At 47.5% G+C, this 25,778-nt stretch overlaps 1 protein-coding gene across 6 annotated transcripts; it reads left to right on the top strand.

Annotated features, from left to right (window-relative positions):
- The first annotated feature begins 1,336 nt into the window (after positions 1-1,336).
- Positions 1,337-25,420, top strand: GPRC5C (G protein-coupled receptor class C group 5 member C). 6 transcript variants are annotated; one of them, XM_044005546.1, is made up of 5 exons: positions 1,337-2,711; positions 13,293-14,390; positions 16,938-17,032; positions 20,461-20,610; positions 22,789-25,420. In XM_044005546.1, exons 2-5 carry the CDS (start codon positions 13,334-13,336, stop codon positions 22,807-22,809), a joined length of 1,323 nt encoding a protein of 440 aa, XP_043861481.1. In that variant the 5' UTR covers positions 1,337-2,711; positions 13,293-13,333; the 3' UTR covers positions 22,810-25,420. The 6 variants fall into 6 exon arrangements, with proteins under 6 accessions (XP_043861481.1, XP_043861476.1, XP_043861480.1 ...); XM_044005541.1 differs by having other exon boundaries at positions 22,698-22,824; XM_044005542.1 differs by lacking the exon at positions 1,337-2,711 and adding an exon at positions 2,816-2,899 and having other exon boundaries at positions 22,698-22,824.
- The last annotated feature ends 358 nt before the right edge of the window (positions 25,421-25,778 follow it).

Genomic DNA, 25,778 nt, shown 5'->3' with positions numbered 1-25,778 from the left:
CTTTGTTTCCCTAAAGCACAATGATATTCCATTACATTCCTTTAACACACTTTGTTTAGCCATTCCCCCAAATCATGTACATCTACTCTGTTTCCAATTCTTTCCTACCACACACACACAAAAAAAATGCTCCAAAAAATATTTTGGTGTATATTGGGACTCTATGAGGTACAGATAGAAAGATGCCTAGGAATAGAATCTCTGAGTCAAAGGGTATGGACATTTTACTCATTTTATTTGAATAATTTCAAATTGCCTTGCAAAAAGATTTATTGTGTCATAGCTCCTCCAACAAAGCACTACTGTGCCTATCTTCCTACAACATCTCCAACACTGACTATTTCATCTTTGGACATCCTTGCCATTTTGCCGGATGTGAGGTCAAATCTCAAGGTTGTTTTGACTGGGCAATTTATTTTTAAAGCATCTACCTGTTCATCCATTTGTATGTAGGTTTGGCCTGCTTCTGCACACATGCATAGTTAGGTAGGCACATGCTCCATGGGGGTGTGTGGAAAGGTTTGCATAACTGCATGTATACATAGAGGACCCCAAGTTTGGGGCAAATGTGATCGGAGAGGCTGAAGCACACTTTGCAAAAGAAACATTTTGGGGTTTTTCCCCACTCTGGGGATTACAAAGAACTTCAACACGATTCATACTCCACCGTAACCCCTAAACTTCTTTTTCCATCTTTGCCTTAGGATTCAATTTTGGGGCAAAGTAGGGTTTGGGGAGGCTGGGCCCCTCGTAGCCCGGCTCTGGACGCTAAGCAAACATTCCCTCTCTCCAGGAGACAGCAAAGCAGCTCTTACGTGGTGTGCAGCGAAGAGGCCGGGCTGAGGTTTATCGCTCCGGCAACCCGGGGTGATTCATTGGAGTTTTGACTCCTGGTTGTCATAGATAGGGGCAAGCAAACAAACCAGCTGCCACACTATCCCCTTACCCTTCTCCTTCCCGGTCCCCTCCTCCTCCTCCCCCTCCCACTCTGCCCCCCTCCCCCCAGCCCGCGACCAGCTGCTTTCTCCCCTCCCCCCCACGCCTGCGGTCGGAGTAGAGCAAACACGCCCCACCAGCCCGTTGGCTCGGAGCGCGCTTTGCTGGCGATTCCCGGGGCAACCTGGAGTCTGGAGAACTGGCGCCCCAGAGACTCCCCCCACCCGCCCCGTTCTCCCTTTCCCCCCTGGGTCCCAACACGATCTCCTCTGGGCTCCTCTGGGTCGTCCATGCCTTATTAACACGTTCTCCTTGCGCCGTCACCGGCTGCGTGTCCTGCACCTTTTCCCCGGTCGGGCCCCAAAGCTCCGGTGGGGAAGGCAGCCGGAAAAATCTCCCCTTGTTTACTTGTCCGAGAGGCAGGAATTGGAGGCTGGTTCCTGATTTCGTTTCCCCTTTCCTCCAGTATTCTGTGTGAAAGGTCTCGTAAACGCCCTCCAAAACCTCTCACCCCCTGGAAGTGCCTGGGAGGATCAGGACTAAAAAAGTCTAGCTCCAAGGGGAAGAGGGAGAGGTGTAAGAAGTTCGAGTCTTTGAAAAATTCGGAAGGCCCCTTTAAATGAACCTCTAGCAACAACAACAAAAGACAGGGCAGGTCAACCCAGAAGACGGGGGAAGACACTGGGGAAACGGGATTGATATCTAGTCCATTTTGTAGGAAGACTAAGGGAAGGGATTGGGGGAGCTCTTCGATTTATTTCGGGAGGAAATAACCCCAAGGAACTTGGGAGGATAAACAGCCCAATCGGAGAGGGAAAAAATCCTACGCACGATCACTACGTATGCAACACACGGAGTTTGGAGCGACCACCGTGGCTTTCTCTTGCCTTCTCTCGGAGAGGGGTGTCTGAGAAGGAAGGGAGGCAGACGAGGGAGGTGGGAGGCGATTTGGGCGCATGTGGGATCGGAGACCCGCAGAAGCGACAAAGAGAGCCTTTCTGTGTGGCTGCTCAAAGAAGGCGTGTGTATGTGTGTGTAGGCATACACGTGACAAAGGCAGCCTTCTTAGGGAAGACAAGGTGTATGACAGTGATTGAAGGAAGATAAAAGTCCCTTAGTAAGTAGGGTGGGCTTCTGGTACACAAGCACGTGTGCCAGGTAGAAAGTACCGAGAGAGTGTTTGCCCACGTGTTGGGGGGAGGGCGGGGAGAAAGGAGGGTTGAGAACAGTAACAACACACAAACTAGCTTTTCCAGAAACTCAAATTTCCCCCCATCTGCCCGAAAGCTTGTCTCGGGAAGCCGTGGAAATGAGTCCGGCGGGCGGGGGGCCCTCCGGAGAGGTTTGGGTCAGGCGTAAACTGATTGCACATACCTGGGAGCGCTGCGGCCGGCTCGATAAGGGCCCTGAATGGAGGTGATGTCACGCTGATGCAGAAGCCGGCCCACCCTCTAGGAAGAGAAAGAAAGGCGAGAGTGTGGCTGAGACTTGGGAGCGGGAGGGAAGCAGATAAGCCAGGCCCCCTCTCTTTCTCTGTCTGGGCCTTGAGTAGAGACGAGTAACCCCTGACCTCCACGCGTCCCAGCTCGGCACCCTCCTCCCAAATCCCCAGCGCCTGCCCTCCCGGGGCTCCGGCGCAGGGACCTGCGCCCACGCCCAGCCGGGAGTCCCTCCTCCTTCTCCTCCCTCTCTCCAGTCCTTCCACTTGCGCCTAGCCCGGGGCCGAGGTTGGCCCCGATCTCTCCGCTGCCGTCCCGGAGGTAGAGGCGTCCCAGGTAAGTATGGCTTCCTTTCAGTTGGCCTCATTGGAGAGCAACGGGGAGGGAGGGAGGGCGGGGAGCTTGGGAGTCGGGGGTGGTGGGGTAGTGGCAGAGTTTGGGAAGAAATCCGGGTGGCACGGCGCTGGCAGTTCCTTCTCCCGGGGCTTCATCGAGTGCCCCGAAGGGATTTTCCTGGAGCGCAGGCAATGTATTGGAGGGGCCGGGGCCGGGGCGTTCAGGGGGTATTCCTTCCCTCAGTGGTTCGGGGGTGGGAGGCGCTCCCAGCGGCTCCTCTGGCTGCTTCTCCTAGGGAGCCTCTCGGTCAATATTGACTCTTGCGGGTCGGATTCCTCTGGGCTGCCGCTGCCGGAGGGGGTTGGGGAGAGGGCAGATTGCCGTGGCCGAAGGACTGCCCGCAAATCCTGGCTGCCTCACAGCAGTACCTCCGGCCGAAGTAGACCCCCGAAGCCAGAGGGACGGGGGTGGGTCCAACTTCGAGGAACCCCTTCCTTGGAAGCCCCAGCCGACCTCCCTTCTAGCCATTTGGCATTTTGTTCTCTGACCAGCCTCCCTCACCTTCCCACCCCCCATCCCGCTAAACCCTTGGTGCCTTTGCTTTCCAAATTCCCTTAGCAGCCACAAACCATCCCTTAGGCTTCTCCCTGACCCGAACACTTGTATGTAGGACTCAAGCAAAAATAAAACAAAACACTTTTAACTTTGTCCAGGGAACTATTGGCATAGGGTGGCACCTTCTATAAAAATAGCCGGAATATCAGGAATCGTGACTAAATAGCTCGGTGCAAAAGACGCGAGGGTCACAAAAGTTTGGGAACAGTTTCTGAGAGTATTAGATGCTCATCTCTGAAGCCTGATTCATGTTCCTTGTTGATTTGCTTGCCCCTCTTTTTTAGTCTTGCTTCTTTTCTTTTTTACTGAGGGTAAGGGAGAGATGTTGAGAAACAACTCCAAAGCCCACCATAGTCCTCTGGAGCCCTCCAGAATGGGAAGTCTGACCATTGGGCCTAAAGACTACCCCAGGAACAGGAAGAGGAATGAACAAATGGGATTTGAGTAGGAGGAAATGTAAAGCCATCAATATATCAATTGATCTGATAAGCTGCATAAGTGGTGGAGGGAGGGGGAAGGAATGGAAAAAAGGAGATCTTGCAAGGAGAGCAAGGGGGAAGGGATGCTTCAGACCTAGTCTTTCTACATCCTTCCTTTACTCCTGTGTTTGAGGGTCTCTGATTTGTTTAGGAGGGGGAAGGGAGAGATCACGGTGTGGAGGCTGCCTCTGGGTGGTGTTTAGAATTTAAACTTTATGTTATTGAGATAAGGTGAGTAATAATATACCTTATCTCATCTGATGAGGAAAACGGCACAGAGAAATTAAGTGACTGACTTAGAGTCACACAATTCATGTCAAGACACAGGATTCCAGCTTAGGTCCCTCCTGAGTTCTGATCCAGCATCCTTTATACTGTATTCCATGCTTCCTCCCCAGGGTCTGTGTAAAGTCCAGTGTTCTTGATAGCATCCTTTGCCCTCAACGGTCTCAGAGTTGAAGGCAATGATGAGGGGAAGGGTGAGGCATGTGTTGACCTGAATGGATGTTATAAATTCTCAAGATCGGTGGTAAGAGGGAATAGCAAAGGGAGTAGGTAGGTGTCCTTTGCAGCCCAAGTACTAAAAATGTCTCAACCAAGCTGGTTAGATCTGGTTTGAGTCTAGAGATGACTCCATCTCCTTTACCCCCCTCCCCCCCTCAGTTCCCCTGCCGGACCATTGACCTCCCCCAAGAGAGGTGAGAGCAGAGAAGGAAGGGAACTAGACTGCACTGGATTGACCAGGACTGGTGTCAGGGAGCTGGGAGGCTTGGCCAGGGATCAGCTTGATTTCAAAAATGATTAAAAACCCTTTTAGTCAGAAGCCACAAAACAAAAAGAGGCTTTCGTGCAGGAATCACATAGGTCGGTGCTGAGCTTCAGCAACATAATAGGAGGAGATATACAGTGGGGCAGAAGGGATTTCTTCTGTTCTCTTCCCCCTGAGGTCTGAATTGACCGATCCCAGCATCCTGCTCTGAGACCCAAAGCAAAAGCCTCAGGGTAGGGGGTTCCTACCTAGCCTTTTATTGTCTCTCAGTCCCCTTTGGTAGTGCAGTGGAGCCTAGAAAGATGTCATTTTTTCCCCATCTGACTTCACAGAACCCCTGTTGCCTTTCCTTGGATCCCAGGTTAAGAATCCTAGCTGCAGGCTCAAGCTTTTGGGAGCCCCTCTTTAAACACAAGAGACAGAGATTGTGCCAGCCTTGGAAAAGAAAACGAGCACTCCTTACCTCACCTTGGATAGCAGAGTACAGCCTCCGCTGACTTCTTTTCCCAAACACCAACCTTTAGCCTCTTGTTGAGGGGAGAATGTTGGCCATGAATGAATCTGAGTTCCTATCTCCTATACCACAAAAAGGACTTGAAATCAGGGGCCCGTAGCTACCTGATTTTTACATATGAGCTTCAGGGAGTCCCCTATTCTAGGCAAGCTTACTTAGAGCACGGGAACTTGGAAAACCTTCATTCTTTGTCCTTAGGGAAAATGGTCAACTCCCCTTGGATGCCCTCCCCCTCCCCACCAAACTGGTATTTCTCTTTGTGGGGCTCTGGGGGTTAAGTGACTTGCCCAGGGTCACACAGCTAGTAAGTGTCAAGTGTCTGAGGCCAGATTTGAACTCAGGTCCTCCTGAATCCAGGGCCGGTGCTTTATCCACTGCGCCACCTAGCTGCCGCCCAAATTGGTATTTCAGTGCTCCAAGTTAGTTGTTTGATCTGAGGCCCTTTAGGGCAGAGTTGATATGGTGAGCCATTGGTGTCCTCTTAATGGCCTCATCCTTCATGCTTTCCTGGATACTCCCATAGTGATGGAAATAACTGAAAGCTGATTGGGAAGGCTGTTAGACCTCCAGATGGGAGGAAAGGTTAGGGACAGGGAGAATTGCCTGACAACAACAGGCAGGAGGAAAATAGATGACTGGGCTAGGGCTTCCTTATCCTGTGGATTCTTATAGGGAATTTAGAGACAAAGAAGGTCTCATCAGGTGTTTTTCTGGGGTGGTCACCAGGCAAAGAGAATAGATGTCTTTTTATATAGTTCATCAATATGGACAAAAGAATGACCTGAATTGATGTCCATCCACCAAGTGTGCAAAGGAAGCTGGGAGTAGGAGAGAACCTGTAAAGCTGCTTAGAGGGGCAAAGGCTTGGAGTGTGGGGGAGTTCTCTGACCCTATGCCATACCTTCCCCAGCCCTATTCTAGTGCCCAGTTTCCTATGGCTCACAAAAGCCCCTTTTAGGGATGGCTATGAAGAAACCCATCAAGAAACTTACTTGAATGGCAATCAGTGTGGGTTCTCCATGACTGTAGATCACAGCTCATCCTTGCCATTTCATTCTGTGTGGTTAATTTTTATCTACATAATTCTTCCATAAATCCTCTGCTTTATAATATAGGGAATCCTTGCATTATTGGTCCAATACTGGCTAATGATAACTCCTTTCCACCTTGGCCCCAATTTATTCAATCTCAATTTGGACCATATTATTTTATTATCTTTAGGAAGTCCTGATGTTTTAAATGGGGCAGCTAAGGGCCCAGTGGATTGAGTGCCAGGCCTGGAGTCAACAAGATTCACCTTCCTGAGGTCAAATCTGGCCTCAAATACTTATTAGCTGTGTGATCCTGGGCAAGTCACTTATCCCTGGTTGCCTCAGTTTCCTCATCTGCAAAATGAGCTGGAGAAGGAAATGGCAAACCACTCCAGTATCTCTGCCAAGAAAACCCCAAATGGGGTCACAGTGAGTTAGACATGACTGAATAACAGCTTGTAAACCTTTGATTGAGACTCAGGATGCATTTTCTCATAATGTGGTTAAGTAGACTGAGCACTGGACTGTGAGTCAAGAGACTTGGGTTTAAATCCAGGTTTTGACACTTGGTTAGCTCTGAGATCTAGTTTCTTCAATTGTAAAGTACCTCAGTCACAGGATTGTTGTGAGGAAAGCACTTTGGAAATCCTTAAGCCCTGGATAGATGATGATGATGATGATGATCATCATCATCATCTTCTTTTTCTTCTTCTTCTTCATCATCATCACTGTATACTAATGGTTATGTTCTGTCTGTGATTTTTCTGTTAAAGTGCCTGGTTGTCTCTTTCATTAGAAAGCAAAATCCCTGAGGGCAGGCAGTTTTCTCCTTTGTGTATCCAGCCCTTAGCATTTCCCTTAGCTTATGAGACATACTTAATAAATGCTTCTTGACTGATAGGACTCTACAGTCACCAATATGAAAATCACCAGTGGTTTTTAGGGGCAGCTAGGTGGCGAAGTGGATAAAGCACTGGCCCTGGATTCAGGAGGACCTGAGTTCAAATGTGGCCTCAGACATTTGATACTTACTAGCTGTGTGACCCTGGGCAAGTCACTTAACCTTCATTGCTGTGCCCCCCCAAAAAAGATACTTAGTGACTGTGTAATCCTAGGCAAGTCTCTTAAACCTGTTTGCCTCAGTTTCCTCATCTGTAAAATAAGCTGCAGAAGGAAATGGCAAACCGCTCTAGTATCTTTGCAAAGAAAACCCCAAATGGGGTCATGAGGAGTCAGACCCAACTTAAATGACAGAACAGCACTCTTTTATTTTATATTCTTCATGTTTCCTGAGACTCAATTGGATGCCTTGCCTGTGGGCACACAACTTGTAGTTGTCCAAGGCACGATTTGAACCCAAGTCTTTCTGACACGGATCCCAAATTCCTAGCCGATACATCAAACTGCCTCCATTTAACCTGTACTGTAGTTAAACAGTGCATTGAGGTATACGTACCCCAAGCATGTGAAGACTTCCCCCAGTGGAATGGTCAGACAAGAACAATTTATTCCAGTGGCCATGAAGGCAGCCAAAGCAGGTACTAGCTATGAAGCACTTACAGCTTGGTCAGACATGAACCCCGGGCCATTGCCAGGCATCCTGACTTTTGTCTTGCTGCTGGACTTAGATGATTCTGGAAGAGAGAGAGGCTGATGACTTTGTACAACTCTGTCTCATTTAAATCCAATTGACTCAAGACATCACCCCATGATGTAATTGGTCCTTTTTGAAAAAGAAGGACAAACAACAACAATGTAACTAAAATAGGGTATGTGTACAGAAAGCAATCCTGGCATTTAGCAATGCTAGTAATAAGCTTACTTTGATGCCTTTTATTCTATCAGTGTGGATTCTCCCTTTGTGCCTCTCCCTTCATGTCTCATCTTCACCTTTTCATTCTGCATAGCTAGTTATTATCTATGTCTTCTCCCCGAAGTCTTCTGAGACTGGCAAGTTTTATATATATATATTTTTTTTTTGCGGGGGTCAGGGCGGGCAATGACGGTTAAGTGACTTGCCCAGGGTCACACAGCTAGTGTCAAGTGTCTGAGGCCAGATTTGAACTCAGGTCTTCCTGAATCCAGGGCTGGTACTTTATCCACTGCGCCACCTAGCTGCCCCTACACCAAGTAATTTCATGGAGGCACAGCTAACTTGTGTCAAAGATCAGGAAAGGTCTTACGTGGGAAGTGTCATCTAAACGGTGCTTTGGAGGAAGCTCAGAATTCTGAGATGTGGAAGTAAGAAAGCAGTGAGTGAATGTCAAATGCAGGTAATCAATCAGCTTTGCAAAGACTAGGAGCCCAAAGATCAAGTGTTGTGCACAGTGAGTAGGGTGTTTTGGTTAAAGAGGAGAGTGAAAGAAGGGGAGTTCTCTGACATAAGACTGAAGTGGTAGGTGGAGGTAAGATTGAAGAAGGCTTTAAGTACCAGGCCAAGGATTTTGTAGCTAGCTCAGAGACAAAAGGTATAGGAGTGGGGCAGCTAGATGGCGCAGTAGATAGAGCACCGGCCCTGGAGTCAGGAGTACCTGAGTTCAAATCTGGCCTCAGACACTTAACACTTACTAGCTGTGTGACCCTGGGCAAGTCACTTAACTCCAATTGCCTCACTAAAAAAAAAGGTATAGGAGTACACTGCCGATGTTTGAGTCAGGCTGTGTTTTAGAAATACTAACTTGCAGAGTGTGGAGGCTAGGATACCAATTTACTATTACAATAGTTTAAATCATTAGTTCCCATTTAATGGGGCTGTGGTCCAGGGGATTTGAACGAAAACTTCTTTAATGGGACCTTAAACAGTAACTCATTGCAGAATATTATGAGTAGTATATTAAATTGCCCTGAGAGTTCACAACACATTTTGTTGTTGTTGAAAGGGGTTCTTGCAACAAAGAACATTGAGAACCATTGGTTTAAGTGAAAGGTGATAATGAGAATGGACTAAGGTCAAGGCCGTGAGAGGGGAGTTGTTTAGCCCTTTCTGCTGGGTTTGACTCTTCATGACCCCATTTGGGGTTTTCTTGGCAAAAATACTGGAGTGGTTCGATTTGCTATTTTCTCCTTTAGCTCATCTTACAGATGAACTGAGGCAAACACTTAACTAAAGTTAAGTGACTTGTCTAGGGTCACACATCTAGTGAAAGGGAAGAAAAGAGCACAAATGTGAGAGAAGTATAGGTGCAAAATTGATACAACTTGGCAACTAACTGGATGTGAGAATGTGGAAGAAGGAAGAGTAAAGGACAATTCTGAGGTCAAGTATGTGGAAGATTGACAAGATTTGGTGTACCTTAAACAGAAACAGAAGTTTGAAAGAGCATAGTTCGGTTTAGTTTAAGAAATGCTGAGTTTGAGATGCCTGTGGTACATCCTGGTACTGGGGGCCAGCAGGAAGTCGATAACACAGGTCCTAGAGAGATTAGGGTCAGACATAGAGATTTGGGATTCATCTGCAGGGAGGTGATAAATGAACTCAGGGGGGATTGATGAGTCACCAAAGAAAGCAAAGAGTATAGAGGGAAGAGGGCCCCAGACAGAACCTTGAGGGCATGCCCACTATTAGGGTTAAAAAAAAGATGATGAGACAGCAGACAAGCAAAGCAGACTGAGAAGGAAGGACTGGACAAGGTAGGAAACCAAAGCTGTCCGGGGCTGCTTAAGTGTCCTCTAGAATGGATACGTGAGCAGGGAGGGTTTTGGTGGGGAAGCATCAGCAGAGTACCCTCAGGGTTGGTGGGGACAAAAGTGGGGCGATAGGCAACTGGTCTTAACCACCACCACCCCCCCTTTGGGGACTGTTTACAAGGTAGATGTTCATGCCTAAAAGAGAGTTGGTGTTTTATAGAAATTATATGTTGCATTGTGATCATTTTAAAGTCTTGTATTTGTGGGTTCTATCTGCCTTAATTAGACTAAGTTTTCTGGTTGAATTCCCTGAATGTTTGATTTCTTTTGTGTCTACTTATGTCAATGTAAACATTAAAGGAAGATATTTTGCATTGTAAATATTTTTTGTTTGTATGGATGGAATAGTTTAATTTGAAGGGGTACTGAGAAGCCTACAAATATCTCACTAATCTCTCTCCATCCTGCCTGAAATTCCACCATTAGAGTTATCATAGATCATACACTGGGAGGGACCTTAGATCATCCTGTGGAGCCCTGTCATTTTACAGATGAAAATGCCAGCTCAGAGAGGTTAGGCAGCCCTCTCATTTTACAGATAAAGAAACTAAAGCCCAGAAGTTTGGCAGACCTGTCATTATAGAGATGAAGAAACAAAAACTGATTTGGCCAAGGTCACACCTAGTAATAAGTGGCAGGATTAGCATTCCAACCCTGGTCCTGGTTAAAGCCAGGGCTTTTCCCACTATCCCATGCTGCCCTCTAGGCATCTTCCCTTGACTATAATGACTTCGGAGTCATCATCTCAGGGTGAGTTTATTTATTTCATACGTTCTGTAATTGATAGGGAGAACATAAGACTACTAGATGCCCTGGAAGGGAATAAGCTTCACAAGGGAGACTGCTCAGGGGGCTGCTAAGAGGATTTCTCCACTGTCTGGACCCATTTTTGCTCACTATCATTTCCTAATAAATATTTGATGAATGATTGCTTATGGGTTGAAGGCTTTACAGGAAGGGGGTTTAGGGTAGTTCTAAGTACTAGTGCCAAAGGAGTTCTCTGAACGAAGAAATGCTGAGTGAACAGTTTGGTCGTCGATAATGTCTCCAGTCTGACTGAGGTTAGTGAGTCTCTGCATCCATTGTGGGCTGTACTATGTGATCAGCAATGTGTGATGGCTCCTGGTTGAGGGGGGAGGAGAGAGGGAGGGAGAGACTGCAGGCAGTCATTCATTGAACGCCCCTGTCCTTGCTGCCCCACCCCCGCTACAGCCACAACCTCAGCAGTAGCAGGTTCTGTACACTGCTGGGGTATCCTGGGTCCCCAAGCTTCCAATGGAAGGAGGTAGATCCTGCCTCCCCAGGAACAGGAACCCCTTTCCAGGGCTTCACCTGCAGAGGATGGTAGTAATAATAATAGCTAAAATTTATATAGCATTCAATTCTGGGCACGATACTGTGCCTGACATGGATGGACATTATCTGGGACAGATGGGGGTATATCATGATGAATAAAAGTCGTCTCTCTGAGTCCAGGTGGCCAGAAAGTGAGGGAAATGTCTTTCTGGGCCTGGAACTTCTTGCTGCTCACTCAGGATCTTCTTTTTTTTTTTTGTGGGACAGTGAGGTTTAAGTGAATTTCTCAGGGTCACACAGCTAGTACTTGTCAAGTACTTGTCTGAGGCCAGATTTGAACTTGGGTACTCCTGAACCCAGGGCCAGCATTTTATCTACTGTGCCACCTAACTGCCCTCAGGATCTTCTTCAGCAGGAGAACAAGGAAGGCTCAAGCACTTCAAAGGGGTGAGAGGTGGGGGGAGAGTTGGTGGCAAGGAGGGGTGTGATAGGATCAAGTATAGACTGCCAAAGGAGACCATGACATAAAAGAAAGTTACTGTATGCACTGTACCCCGCTAGCTTCTTCCATTTGGGTCCCTGTATCTTCAAAAGAAATATTTTTCTGTTCTCACAGAAGCTTTGAAATCACCTGAACTTAGAACCCTATCTTCCAGGTCATTGTATTACCAGGCACTAAACCAACATTTTGAAATAAATTAAATCTATTCAACCATATTACTCTCATTAAAACACATGTGAGGGGCAGCTAGGTGGTGCAGTGGATAGAGCACCGGCCCTGGAGTCAGGAGGACCTGAGTTCAAATCCAGCCTCAGACACTTAACACTTACTAGCTGTGTGACCCTGGGCAAGTCACTTAACCCCCATTGCCTCACTAAAAACAAACAAACAAAAAAAACACATGTGATATTTTCAGTGAGAACCTATTTCATCACTCATCCTAATTTCTTCTGCAATATCATTTACATATTATGTTAGCTCTTGCATAAACTTAATGTAAATATTCGCCTATTGGGAGTGTGTGCTCAAAAATAAATATTTTCTAGAGAGGAGTATATTGATCAAAAAAAATTTTTCACTACTGGCTTGGATACTGGATCCAGTTCTGGAGAAATTTTTTAAAAATACAAATAGATTTAGGTTGAAAACTTTCTGCTGAGTGGAAATCAAAGACAATTCATTTTTGTTTATGATTTTTGCCTTTTTCTACAGTGAATATATAAGTTGATTTGCCCTGTGAGAGGGTAATGCATTTGGGGATGCCCAGAGGGGTGCCCCCCCCCCCACAGAGGATAATGTTGGGATTGATTGGGTTGACTTTGCTGATTGACTCACTTGGAGTTAACTTGATTGGAACCACACCTGGTCCTCAGGGGCTGTGTTCTCTGACCTCTGACCTCAGCTCATAGACCACCCTCAAGTCCAGTGAACCAATGGATTTGGGTGATGCTGGCCAATTAGCTTGGAGAGGTGTGTAGGGACTGCCTTTCATCCAGACCCTCAGGAAACTTCTGCTCTCAGAGGGATAGGGACTTATTGTTTTTGGCCCGAGACTTGTAGGTTGCGATGCCTTTTTCTCTCTCCTCCTCTATCGTAGCTAGGCTTTTCTAACTGTCTGAGCCATGTGCTATCTCTCTTTACTAATATCTAATATACTTTAATAAATGCTTAGTGCCCCAAAACTGGTGTTAAAGCTTCTAATTTATAAGTAGCAATATATTAGAAGCCCCAGCTAATTTTCCCCAAACTTGGCAGAGAAATAAGGTGACCACATATAATTTTAAATACCACAGTTCATTGCCTGTTATGAGCTATTCATTGTTTTATGTGTATCTTTTCTTTAATTTTTTTTTTCAGTAAACAAGCATTTTTTTTAAAGAGGCAATCCAGGTTAGATCACTTTCTTGGGTCATATAGCTAGTAAATATCTGAGGTCATATTTGAACTCAGGTCCTCCTGATTCCAGGGCTAATGTTCCATCCACTGTGCCACCTAGCTGCCCCAGTGAGCATTTATTTTCTCTCCTTCCTTATCCCTTCCCCTGGGGCAGGGATCCTTGTAAAGGAACATGTATAGTCAAGCAAACCATTCCCAACCTTGCCCATAAATGCACCTTATTCTACATGTATGCGAGTGTATATGTGAATGCCCTTTGAAGAATTTCTTCTTTCTCCCCTTTCCTTTTTCAGGCTCCTTCAGAGATCCAGCCTGGCCTGGCTCTGGAGCCAGGATGGCTATTCCGCAGGCCCTCCTGACCTGCCTGGGTGTCCTGATGCTCCTCCTCCCCAGGAATCAGGCCCAGGTCCATGCTCCACCTGGGTGCAGCCCAGACCTCAACCCCCTCTACTACAATCTTTGTGACCGCTCCGGGGCTTGGGGCATTGTCCTAGAGGCTTTGGCTGGGGCTGGCGTCATCTCTACCTTCGTCCTCACCATCATCCTGGTGGCTAGCCTTCCCTTTGTGCAGGACAGCAAAAAGCGGAGCCTGCTAGGAACCCAGGTGTTTTTCCTGCTGGGGACGCTGGGCCTCTTCTGCCTCGTCTTTGCCTGTGTGGTCAAGCCTGACTTCTCCACCTGCGCCTCCAGGCGTTTTCTCTTTGGTGTCCTTTTCGGCATCTGTTTCTCCTGTCTGGGTGCCCATGTTTTTGCCCTCAACTTTCTGGCCCGGAAGAACCAGGCCCCTCGGGGCTGGGTCATCTTTGCTGTGGCCCTGCTCTTGGCCCTGGTGGAGGTCATCATCAATACAGAGTGGCTGATCATCACCCTGGTCAGGGGCGGGCATGGAGGGGGAGGTGGTCTTCATGGCAACAACAGTGCCAGCTGGAGCGAGGCATCCCCCTGTGCCATCGCTAATATGGACTTTGTCATGGCCCTCATCTATGTCATGCTCTTGTTGCTGGCCGCCTTTGTGGGGGCCTGGCCCATCCTCTGTGGCCGCTTCAAGCGTTGGCGGAAACATGGGATCTTCGTGCTTCTTACCACAGCCACCTCCATTGCCATTTGGGTGGTATGGATCGTCATGTACACCTATGGCAATGAGCAGCGGAACAGCCCTACCTGGGACGACCCCACCCTAGCCATAGCCTTGGCTGCCAATGCCTGGGCCTTTGTCCTCTTTTATATAATCCCCGAAGTCTCCCAAGTGACCAAGGCCAGCCCAGAGCAGAGCTACCAGGGGGATATCTATCCCACCCGGGGTGTGGGCTATGAAACCATCCTGAAGGAGAAGAAGGGACAAAGCATGTTTGTGGAGAACAAGGCTTTCTCGATGGATGAGCCATCCTCAGGTAGGAAGGGAGGGAGGGAGGATTATGGGTTCTTTTCTTTCTTGACTAACACCTGTCATTGGAAGGATGGGGGAAGTGGTGGACTTGGGCGGGCAAGACAAATTGAGAAATTCTGTGTAATTCAGTGCAATGCTGGCTACAAGTCAGGGACAGTGGGTCAAAGAGCCATCACCTCAATAGATCTAAGGATTGGGCTTAGGCAACCCTGTGGCTGAACTGTGAGTGCTGTGTACCCCTCACACCTTGCTTGGGCCCTTCTTTTTTTTTTTTTGCGGGGCAATGGGGGTTAAGTGACTTGCCCAGGGTCACACAGCTAGTAAGTGTCAAGTGTGAGGCCGGGTTTGAACTCAGGTACTCCTGAATCCAAGGCCAGTGCTTTATCCACTGCGCTACCTAGCTGCCCCTAGGCCCTTCTTTAAGGGGAAGGCAGGTAATGACAAGGAGGAGAAAGCTAGATTTAAAAACTAGGCATCTAAAATTCCACCTAAGAAAAAATGGCGACCCCTCTTTTGTCCACCTGGGCCATCCCCCCTCCCATCACCCCCTACTGTTCTCTCTATCCACACCTGCTTTGACTCTAGGCCCTTGTGATTCAAGTTTGTCCCTGGGTTTCTGTGACTGGCGTCTAGAGGAGTAAGGGAGAATAAAGAAGATTCAGCAAATCCCGGTCAAGTCCTTGGTAGGTGAGAGGACAGGCAGCATCTTCTTGAAGACTTGGTCAGAAAGAGTTCTATATAAACATGTGAGCTGGATTCACCCCCCCTCCCCACCCATGGCTAATTTTTTGGACCAAGGAAAACATGTAGAATGGCCCTTAAGACCCAAAGGCTAAATTTCTTTACCTTATACCATTGTTATTAGGATTGCCTTTAGACCCATGTGTGCTCCTGAAGGTTAGAGTAACAGATGGAGAGAATTGCGGATTTCTAGATCTTTTTTGTCCCTTTCTCAGTGGCCACATCAACCTGTAGTTGGTAGAGGGAATAAACCTTGATCCATCATCTCCATCCAAGCATTTGGCCTTTAACCCTTGTCCCCCCAGGCTCCTGGGGAATCCACGTTTCTCACCTTTGAATGTTGGATGAGATGGATCAGGTTGGTGGATTGGGAGTTGGCAGGGAATGATGGGAAATGCAATGGAGTGATTAAAAAAACCTCTGGCCCTCCCAGTACTCCCACTTTCAGCCCCTGTACCTGTTTGCCAAGGCCAAATAGCTCTGTGCTTTTGTTCTTCCAAAGTAAACACTTCAGGAAATGCAGCTTGTTGGGGTTTTGTGCATATGTTTGTTTTTCAAAATGGAAAAATCAATAGACCGAGCCCAGCACTTAGGAAGCTGTATATAGGTTGTGGTCCCTCCGCTTGTGGACAGACAGTTCTGTCAGGAGCCAGCCATCTGAGCTGTGGGGCCTTCAGCACAGTCTCCTGGAAAGTCCCAGGGGCTCGTGAGCCTTCCTACCCAAACAGGTAAACGTCCAACTTGGGGCGAGGGAAACCAGGGAAACCAACTCCCACTGGCAGAGACAGGCATTCTTGGGCTTGAAAGCAGCCCAGAGGCTCACCAAAGAGCCCTGGGCTAGGAGGCAAATCATATTAGCACTTTTTTTTCTTTTTCTTTTTTCTTTTCTTTTTCTTTTTTTTGCAGGGCAATGAGGGTTAAGTGACTTGCCCAGAGTCACACAGCTAGTAAGTGTCAAGTGTCTGAGGCCGGATTTGAACTCAGGTGCTCCTGAATCCAGGGCCGGTGCTTTATCCACTGTGCCACTTAGCTGCCCCCCATAATAGCACTTTTAAGGTTTGCGGAGCACTTTCTATGTGTTAGTATCATCTGATCCGAACAAGACTAGAAATCAAGAAATGGAGACAAGTTAAAGTAGCTTGCCCAGGGTCACAAGTGTCTGAGCTAGGATTTGAACTCAGGTCTTCCTGGCTCATCTAGTGTTCTATTCCCTACTGACCAATCGCTTGGGTCCACAGATATGATAGGCTTAGTTAGCCCTTACTTGGTGTTTTAGGGGGTGTTTTATTGGGTTAGCAGCTGGTAAAGAAGCTGCAAACAGAAATCAGGCCATTTCCCCATCTCTGTCACTGTCACTGTCACTGAGGGGACAAAGGAGGATGTAAAAACAGGGGGTCTTTGTGAACAGACAGCCCCTGCCGGAGACAGCTATCTACATTGTGGGGCTAATGGAGAGCAAAGTGAAGCACTGGCAAGTGCCCTTGTATGAAAATGCCACCAACCTCCAGTTGATGGATAACAAAGAGATTGGAGGAATGTCTCTACTTCAGAAGAAGTAGAAATCTCCCATAAGATATATTCATGTATCTCCGTGCTATTACCCACTCAGAGGCCCCTCTTAATGGACAGATGTCAAGCATCCTCCAGTTTCCAGCTATCCTCTGCCAGGGGATCATTGTCAGGTGTACCCTACCCTGCCTTACTCCTGTCCTCCAGGCTCACTCCCTGCCTTCAGGGCAGTCCTGCCTGGTCCCTGAGAGCCCTAGACATTGACTCTCCCATCTCTCTCCTCCCGGTTTCTCCCTTGCAGGCAAGAGACCTGTGTCGCCATACAGCGGGTATAACGGTCAGCTGCTGACAAGTGTGTACCAGCCCACCGAGATGGCCCTGATGCACAAAGGCCTGGTGAGTGATGTTCCTTGGGATTGGGTCCAGAGCCTCACTAACATCGTCATTAAATAGTCAAGTGAAACAATGTCCCACCTTGGCTGAAATGTGTGTCTCATTCTGTATATATCCTGGTATACGAAAGGCCTTGGGGAACCAGTCCTTCCCCTTCCTCTTGCCTGTCCTGGGAAACCCTCTCCCATATAAGACCTGAGTGCTCAACCTTGCAATAGGGTGGGATCTTTGGGGCGTGAGGGTAGGGCTGGGTTGGGATGAGATAAGTACCCTTACATATGCAGTAAATTCGCCTTAGGAAACTAACATTCCTAACACATTCCTCTCCTCCTGAAATTTCCTCTTTTCCACAATGTTGCATTAATACCCTTTGACTACATAAACCGAGGGACCAGAATGGGGGGGGACGGGACTGAGGGTTAGCAAGAATGTACATTATTCCCCTTGAGTAACCCATGACAGTCATTTCCACCGATGTCATCATTAGCAAGGATGCTGACAGTACTGGGAAAGGTAGGGCCTATATGCCCTGGGGAAAGAAAACCCCTTACTCTAGTAGGTTGTACCCAGGTAGCCAATTCTAATAGTAACAAGAAGTTTCATTTAAATAGCTTTTTTTTTAATGTTGTTTTGTTTTTAGTGAGGCAATTGGGGTTAAGTGACTTGCCCAGCGTCACACAGCTAGTAAGTGTTAAGTGTCTGAGGCTGGATTTGAACTCAGGTCCTCCTGACTCCAGGGCCGGTGCTCTATCCACTGCGCCACCTAGCTGCCCCTAAATAGCTTTTTAAAGTTTGTAAAATGCTTTACATAAATCATCCCAGGCATGTAGGTGCAGTCTTTATAACAGCCTACATTGATATATGCCTGAGGGGGGGCAGCTAGGTGGCGCAGTGGATAAAGCACCACCCCTGGATTCAGGAGTACCTGAGTTCAAATCCGGCCTCAGACACTTGACACTTACTAGCTGTGTGACCCTGGGCAAGTCACTTAACTCCCATTGCCCCGCCAAAAAAAAAAAAAAAAGATATATGCCTGAAGGATTATAAACTACTTCCTTCATAGAAACCCAATGAGGAAGAGAGTATTGTTATCCCCACTTGATATATACGCACAGCCATTATGTGTCAGAGGCAGCATTTGAATCCAGGTCTCCAGACTCCAAATCCTTTGTTCTTTGCGCTAGTAGCTCTAGTAGCAATGGCCAGAAGTGCCAAGAGAGGGTCACAGCCAAATCACCTAACATCTTTTTTGCTCTTCTGAAGTTCCTAAGTATCCAGGGGAAAGGGGAGACAGCTGTGGAAACCAGCATTGGGATTTCAGAGTTCTTGCCCCCTACTAATAGGTGCCCCCAGAAGAAGGTGCCAGAAGGGGGCAGCTAGGTGGTGCAGTGAATAAAGCACCGACTCTGGATTCAGGAGGACCCGAGTTCAAATCCAGCCTCAGACACTTGACACTTACTAGCTGTGTGACCCAAGGCAAGTCATTTAACCCCCATTGTTCCGCAAAAAAAAAAAAGAGAGAGAGAGAGAGAGAGAGATCATAAATAACTAGAGAAATTTCAACTGAGTGCTGAGATCAGAAGTCAGAATGCAGACAGGAAGTGGAAGGGCCAATTGTAAATGGCATTCATAAGGAATTTAAGCATGAAAGGGAAGAGAGATAGGATGATGGCTAGTGGCAATGGCTACATTGAGTGAGAGGTTTTGGGGGGCAGCTAGGTGGTGCAGTGGATAAAGCACTGGCCTTGGAGGACCTGAGTTCAAATCCAGCCTCAGACACCTGACACTTACTAGCTGTGTGACCCTGGGCAAGTCATTTAACCCCCATTGCCCCGCCAAAAAAAAAAAAGAAAAGAAGGTGCCATAGATCTCTACCCCACCCAAAGAAAGCCCTACCCTAGGAGAAAAGGCCCTCATACCTCATACTCACCCCATCCTCCTACAAATTCCTCCCTATGGACCAGCTTGGAGTCTGAGGGGTGGGGGGGGATGGGAAACAAAACTGAACTGGATTTGGTTCCTACCCACCCTGTGGAGGTGTAGCTCTTCCAAGAGTTGGCAGAAGCTGTGGGGAGGGGTCAGTGACCTGCCTTGGCAGGAAGCAAGGGGAGGTCCCTTGGGTTAGGCTCACCTTTTCTTCTCTCCCTGTATGGAGGCCTTGGAGGGTGTCTTGTGACCAAAAGAGCTTTCCCTTTTTGTATCCTCACCTCTCCTTTCTTCCCCAGCCCCCTCCATTTCCATTCTGAAGGACAGGGAGGAAGGGAGGGCAGTTAGATGGTGCAGTGAATAGAGCACTCTGGGCCTCCAGTTAGGAGGACCTGAGCTCAAATCTGGCCTCCAACACTTACCAGCTGTGTGACCGTGGGCAAGCCACTTAACCCTGTTTGCCTTAGGTTTCTTATCTGTAAAAAGACATTTGTTCGGGGGCAGCTAGATGGCGCAGTGGATAGAGCACTGGCCCTGGATTCAGGAGTACCTGAGTTCAAATTTGGCCTCAGACACTTAACACTTACTAGCTGTGTGACCCTGGGCAAGTCACTTAACCCTAATTGCCTTACCCCCCCAAAAAACAAACAAAAAAGACATTTGTTCATTTATTTTTTTTGTTTGTTTTTTTTTTTGTGGGGCAATGGGGGTTAAGTGACTTGCCCAGGGTCACAAAGCTAGTAAGTGTTAAGTGTCTGAGGCCAAATTTGAACTCAGGTACTCCTGAATCCAGGGCCGGTGCTTTATCCACTGTGCCATGACATTTGTTCATTTACATAGTCCTTTAAAACCTTTAATTATCTCAGTTGGTTCTCACAGCTGAAATGACTGAACAAAAACATCAACAAGCCAACTACATGCTAGGTATACAGCTCCTTATAAATCTCGTAATCACTGAAAGCCAGGGCCTACCCCAGAGGAGAGGCAAGGGACAGGTGTACACATACCAAGGAAGAGGAAGTCTCTAGATGATGTGTAATCATCTGGGAAGGCTTAGGGTAGTTGGGAATGTTCTGGTGAGTCTCAGGAGGCTCTGAGATGTGTCAGGAACACAAACAATATCATCCCCAGGTGATTTACCTTATAGCCTAGCCTGGAATCATGGGCTTTCTTGGAAACCCATTTGTCTTTCTGGGGTTGTAAGGATGAGACTCTGGTTTTAGGGGAATTCTGAGAACGTGTACCATCCCCTCAACTAGTTCAAAGGCCAGCTAGCTGCTCCAGTGACCCAGCCCAAAAATAAGGGGCCAGAGGTCAGTCCCTTTTTTTCAGTGATCTGGAAATCAGCTCCAGTCTTATCAGGTTGCGGGCTGGACATCCCAGCAGTGAGGGGCCCTAGTAGGTGCAGACCCTTCTGCCTAGGGGGAACCTGAGTGCCACATTCATCTGCTCCTGTGATCCTTCTTCATCCCTGACCACGCGGCCGTCTATTCTTTTCTTTCCAGTCTGAAGGGCCCTATGATGTCATCCTCCCACGGGCCACTGCCAATAGCAGTCAGGTGATGGGCAGTGCCAACTCAACCCTTCGGGCCGAAGATATGTACACCACCCAGAGTCATCAGGCGGCATCCCAGAAGGATGGCAAGAACGTGCAGGTCTTTAGAAACCCCTATTCATGGGATTGAGCCCCATCACCAAAGGGATGGGAAGATTTTAGAAGGGGAGTGGGCAGACATGCCCTCTGATTTGGGGCCTCAGGTGGGAATTATGAAGGAAGCCCCCTCCCCACCACTGACTGAGCTGGCAGCCTTTGTCTCAGATCCTTCCTGACCCTCCTGCCAAAACCAGTGTGGTCGTCCCCTTCGCCTCCCACCCACCTCGACAGTGTTTGGAGAGTAGAGGAGCCAACTGTGTGCCACCAGCACTTCAGCCATAGAGTATTCTTTCATTGTTTGGCCACTGGATTTGGGCCTCCCTTTCTCTGGGTCTGCTTAGAGCGCTCCCAATAGGCTCAGGAGCTTTCATGAACTCTTCTGTCCCACCCCTTGCTCCTCTGTGAGGAACCAGGGCATCCAATAAATATATCTATGCTTTATTATTCCTTCCTCTGGCCATGTTGTTTCTGACCTCATTACTCTGGGGACCCTAACTCTCTATTCCTTTCCATCCCTTTACACCATCCCTTTTCCTTTCCTGTAGAGATTTCTATCACTGTTTCCCTCTCCATCTCACCTTCTCTTCTAAATTTTCCTTCTGATCACAAGATGCTAGGTTTACAGCCAAAAGAGGCCTAAGGGGTTATCTAGTCCACTCTGCTCATTTTACCGAAGTCAAATGATTTGCTTATCAGCTAGGTTATCAGCTCCCTCCCAGCTCATTTAAATCTGTTTGGAGTTGTGAGCGGTGTTTAAGGCTCACTTTGTGGAGACATGATCCCCACCTGTCTGCACCAGCCCTTAACAGAAGCCGCTCACACATCTTAGAGAAAAATTAATCAGCTGGAACAGTACTGTGTATTACAGTATTTGGGGCTTTTCCTTGCTTCTCCGCATACAGACACCAGAAGTCATTTGAGCAAATGACTTCCTCTGGTTTTGTCTCAGTTTCCTCCTTTGTAAAATGAGGGGATTGGACCCAGTAATCGCTACAGTTGGTCTCTTCTAGCTCTGACATGATACAGTTGTAAAAAACGTTAGGGTCACTGCACAGGCGATTGGATGAAAGCCCAGGTGCCCCCTGGGAGAGTCCCACCTTTCCTAGGTATAAAACTTACCTGTACAACAATGCACCGTGTTAGTGTTATCAAACCCCTGATCCTAGCTTGTTGGAGGGAGCAGCTGCTATTTCCCTATCGACATTCCTTTATTTTGTACACAGGGCCCCCCACAGTAACTCCATATGTCGAAGGCAGTCAGAGAAGACAATAAGACAGGTAGCCCAGGGCACAGTATCTGTAAATGAGTGATTGATTGCAGCTCCTCTTTGGGAAGAGCTTTTGATAAAAACCCTCTGGGAGCAAGATTGGAACTGGAGCCCAAACACTTCATTTATGGGGGATGAAGGTTCGAAGCATGCAGGCTGATGGCATTTCTTACAGCTCTAAAGGCTTGGGAGAAAATGATGCTAATTGGTTTTATTATCAATTTCTGCTTCATTTCATTCCTGAGAAAGGGGGGGACTCTTGGGGAGGCTAGGTGGGCTTCGATCTCATCACTTGTGCAGTGACCCCAGTGTTTTAACACTGAGAATATAATGTAGAGTGTCAGAGCTAAAAGAAAACAAGCAAAGCGATTATGACCTGGTCCAGTCTCTTCATTTTACAGAGAAGGGAAGTGACTTGCTCGAAGTCACATACGTGTGAGGGGAAGACATCCAGAGCAGCCTCGAGATTCTAGCTAGGGGTCCGGCTGGTGTCCTAGAGATTTGTCCCGTGTGCTCAAGGCAAGTCATGTCACCCATGACTTTGGAATGTCCCTTCCCTACTAGCTAAATGCTGTGTGTTTCTGGCATTTGTTTCCAGGGAAATGTTTTGATTGAAAGTGTGGGAAAGATCAGAGAAGAAAATAAGGAAACTTTTCCAAAACATTGTGTGTTTTCTTGTGATTGTGAGATTGCATAAACCTCCTGGGGCCTTTCTTTTTTAAATTTTCCCCCCCTTAGGGATGAGGGATCAAACCAGGATGATTCAAATTTTAGTAGCCCCGCTCCCTTTGATTATTGTTTTTTCTCTCAATTACTTTAGGATCACTCCCCCTACAATAAAATGAGGTGGTAGACTCCCTCCTTCCCCTGGACTGCAAGCCACTCTGATGTCCTCATTCCTCCTTACACAGGCACCTTTCCAGGCCTTGTAATGCAAACTAGGAGGGAGCCCGGATTCAGCAGATCTGAAGCAGTGGACTTAGGCTGGCGGGCTGCCTGCCCACGATGGATGTCTGATCTGGGAAGAGCAGGACTCACCTCCCCATGTCCCCTTTTTGTCTGTCTCTGGGCTTCTCTGTCTGTCAGGAAGCTATGGACCATAAGGATCAGTCCCTACCCTCCCACCCACCCTGATGTTCTCCCTGCCCCATCCAAAGACACAACAACCCCTTCGGAAGTCACCCAGAGCTCTTCTGAATGAAGGAAGGCTCCCTGTGGTTGCATTTCCTCTAGGTTACCTTGCCCACTGTGACATCTCAGGTGCCTCTTTCTTCTTTGGCCCACATCATGGGACCATATCAATATAGCCAGGCCCTTGGTGTCCACTCCAACCCTCTCCCCTTCAACAGACCGTGCTATTGCTTTCTTGCATTTATGTTTTCTCTTGGGAGAGGGGGTCAGACTTCTGGAACTGACTTGAGCTGGGGGTGACCCTGCAGGTAGGTAGTTCCAGCCCTGTGCCCTTTGGTTTGCTACCCCTGAAGGTGAATGGTTGCCGTTTGAAGGGAAGGAAGCAAATGTCATGGGATGGTGGGCATCCCGAGCAGAAATTGGGCGCTCTGGGCTAACACCCTTCTGAAGAAGTAACAGCATCTTCTACCATAAGCTTCACGTTGACACTGCCTGGGCCATGGTTTCTGGATCTGAGCCACTTCAGCGCTGCATTCACTTCCCCCCCACCTTCCCTGGCCACTAATCTTCTGGATCAGATTCACACCCCTGGGCCATGAGGCCTTTTGCACTCTCTGGCCTTCTGCTCTTTGCTCCATCAGGAAGGATGCCGGCTACACCAACTGTCCTACTTGGAAGCAGACTCCTCTCCCTCTTCCTGGGAAACTTGGCCAAGAAGGATAGGAATTTTTCAGGGCTTGGCTGCCTAGCATGATGCAGAGATTCTGTCTGGGTGACCATTGGCTTTTTTTTTCTGTGAAGTTTTTTCCCTCATTTTCACTTTTCTTCTGGAAGCCTGGTCAGTGTAAATAGTCAACTCCGAACACAGAAGGGATGGAGGGCAGCAGGAAGGCCTGATGGATTGACCATTTCTGGTCTAAGACTAGAAGGGTCCTTAAGGGACAAGGGATGGCAGAATGATCTGTGTATACTCTCTGGTCCAGAATGGGCTAGGGACCAGGACTCAGGCTTAAGGCGTCTGGAAATGGGCGCTTTGTACTTGTAAAGTCTAGGATACATGACGGGTTTTTCCTGCTCCTGGTGAAGCTTTCCCTGTGAAACCACAAGAAGTCTGTACCCTTAGCTCCCCCACCCCCACCAGGCCTCAAGTGCCCATAGTAGGGCGTAGCTATGGGCATGACCAAGTGCAGTGAGTACCCCCACATTCCACTCTTGCCTCCAACACCCAAGTGCTTTTCTCTGCAAACAGTATTTTTCTGGGGTTAAGCTTAGTGAACTAATATATGGAGAAGAGCATCAGGGAGGTGGGGAAGGGGTGGATGGATCAAGAACACAAGAAGTCTGTGATTTAGATCCGTGCCTGCTGGATGTGACCTCCCGTGCCTTCACCCTCTATTTTACCTGTGACCTGGGTTATATATAGGTAGACCCAAGTATTACTTCCTCTCTACAGGATGGAGTGGATGTGAGGTTGAAAGCCCCATCTATCCCTAAGTTTTCCTTGATCTTGGTTAGTGGCCCATAGATTTTCTTGAGTGAATAAAGTTTTACTATGTTTTGTATAATTAATGCTTGCATCTGACTCAACTGCAGAGTGCAGGGGCCCATCAGCCACAGAGTTGGGCATGGGATGTAGCACTCCTGGTCTCTGGATGACTGAGGTATGCGAATGAGTGAGACATGGTCAACAAAAAATATAGCCCATGCCACCAGCCCTGGAGTCATAAACCTTCACACAGACAGTCTGAGTAGACTGAAACAATGGAGCCCCTCTTTGGGAGAGGAGAGAAAAGAAAGGCATTCTTGATGTTGGACCTTGGCTGCAATGTAAGAATCCTTAGGGTCATAGTTTTAGAGCTGGATATTAAAGGTCTTATTCCCTCATGGTATAGATGAGGAAACAACTCCAGAGAGGCCAAGTGACTTGCCCAGGGTTAAAACAGATGGCAGAGTTGAGATTTGAACCCAGCTCATTTGACTCCAAAGTTGGTGCCCCACACTACACCAGTGGAAGAACATGGATTTTTACCCAGGTCCTTTGATTACAACACTTCACCATGCTGCCTCTCAGTGAGCCTAAATATGATTTACCTTGTGGGAAAGCGAAAAGCATAAGGGCAAAAGAACAGGTCTAGTCATTATGTTGAATTGAAATCTGCAATTTTAAAACCAGCACTTAGCACAGTGCCTGCCACATAGTAGGTTTTGAAGAAAAGCTTTGTTGACTTTAACCAGTCCCGTCTATATTACCTGTTCTATGAAACATCTCTAAATATTTGAAGGTGGGAGACTATCATCCAAGTCTCTGGGTTAAACACAATCTTTTAGCTACTTTTTACATATAAGGTATTTTATTTTTTCCGTTACATGTAAAGATAGTTCTCAACTTTTGTTTATACAAGCTTTACAATTTCAGATTTTTCTCCCTCCCTCCCCCCTCCCCTAGACAGCAGGTAATCTGATATAGGTTATATCTATCTATCTATAGATAGATATACACACACATATATATATATACACATAATAACATTAAACCTATGTCTGCATTAATCCTGTTACAAGAGAAAAAATCAGAGCAGTGATGCAAAACCTCAAAATAGAAAAAAAAGACAACAGCACCCAAAACAAAAGAAATAGTATGGTTCAATCAGCATCTATACTCCACAGTTCTTTTTTTTTTTTTCGTGGATTTGGAGATCCTCTTCTATCATGAGTTCCCTGGAACTCTTCTGTACCATTGCATTGGTGAGAAGAATATAGTCCATCACAG

The sequence above is a fragment of the Dromiciops gliroides genome, chromosome 4 (assembly GCF_019393635.1).
Source record: "Dromiciops gliroides isolate mDroGli1 chromosome 4, mDroGli1.pri, whole genome shotgun sequence".
In the NCBI taxonomy this organism is placed as follows: Eukaryota; Metazoa; Chordata; class Mammalia; order Microbiotheria; family Microbiotheriidae; genus Dromiciops; species Dromiciops gliroides.
The sequence above is the reverse complement of the archived record's forward strand: the minus strand, read 5'-3'. Positions and strand labels throughout refer to the sequence as shown.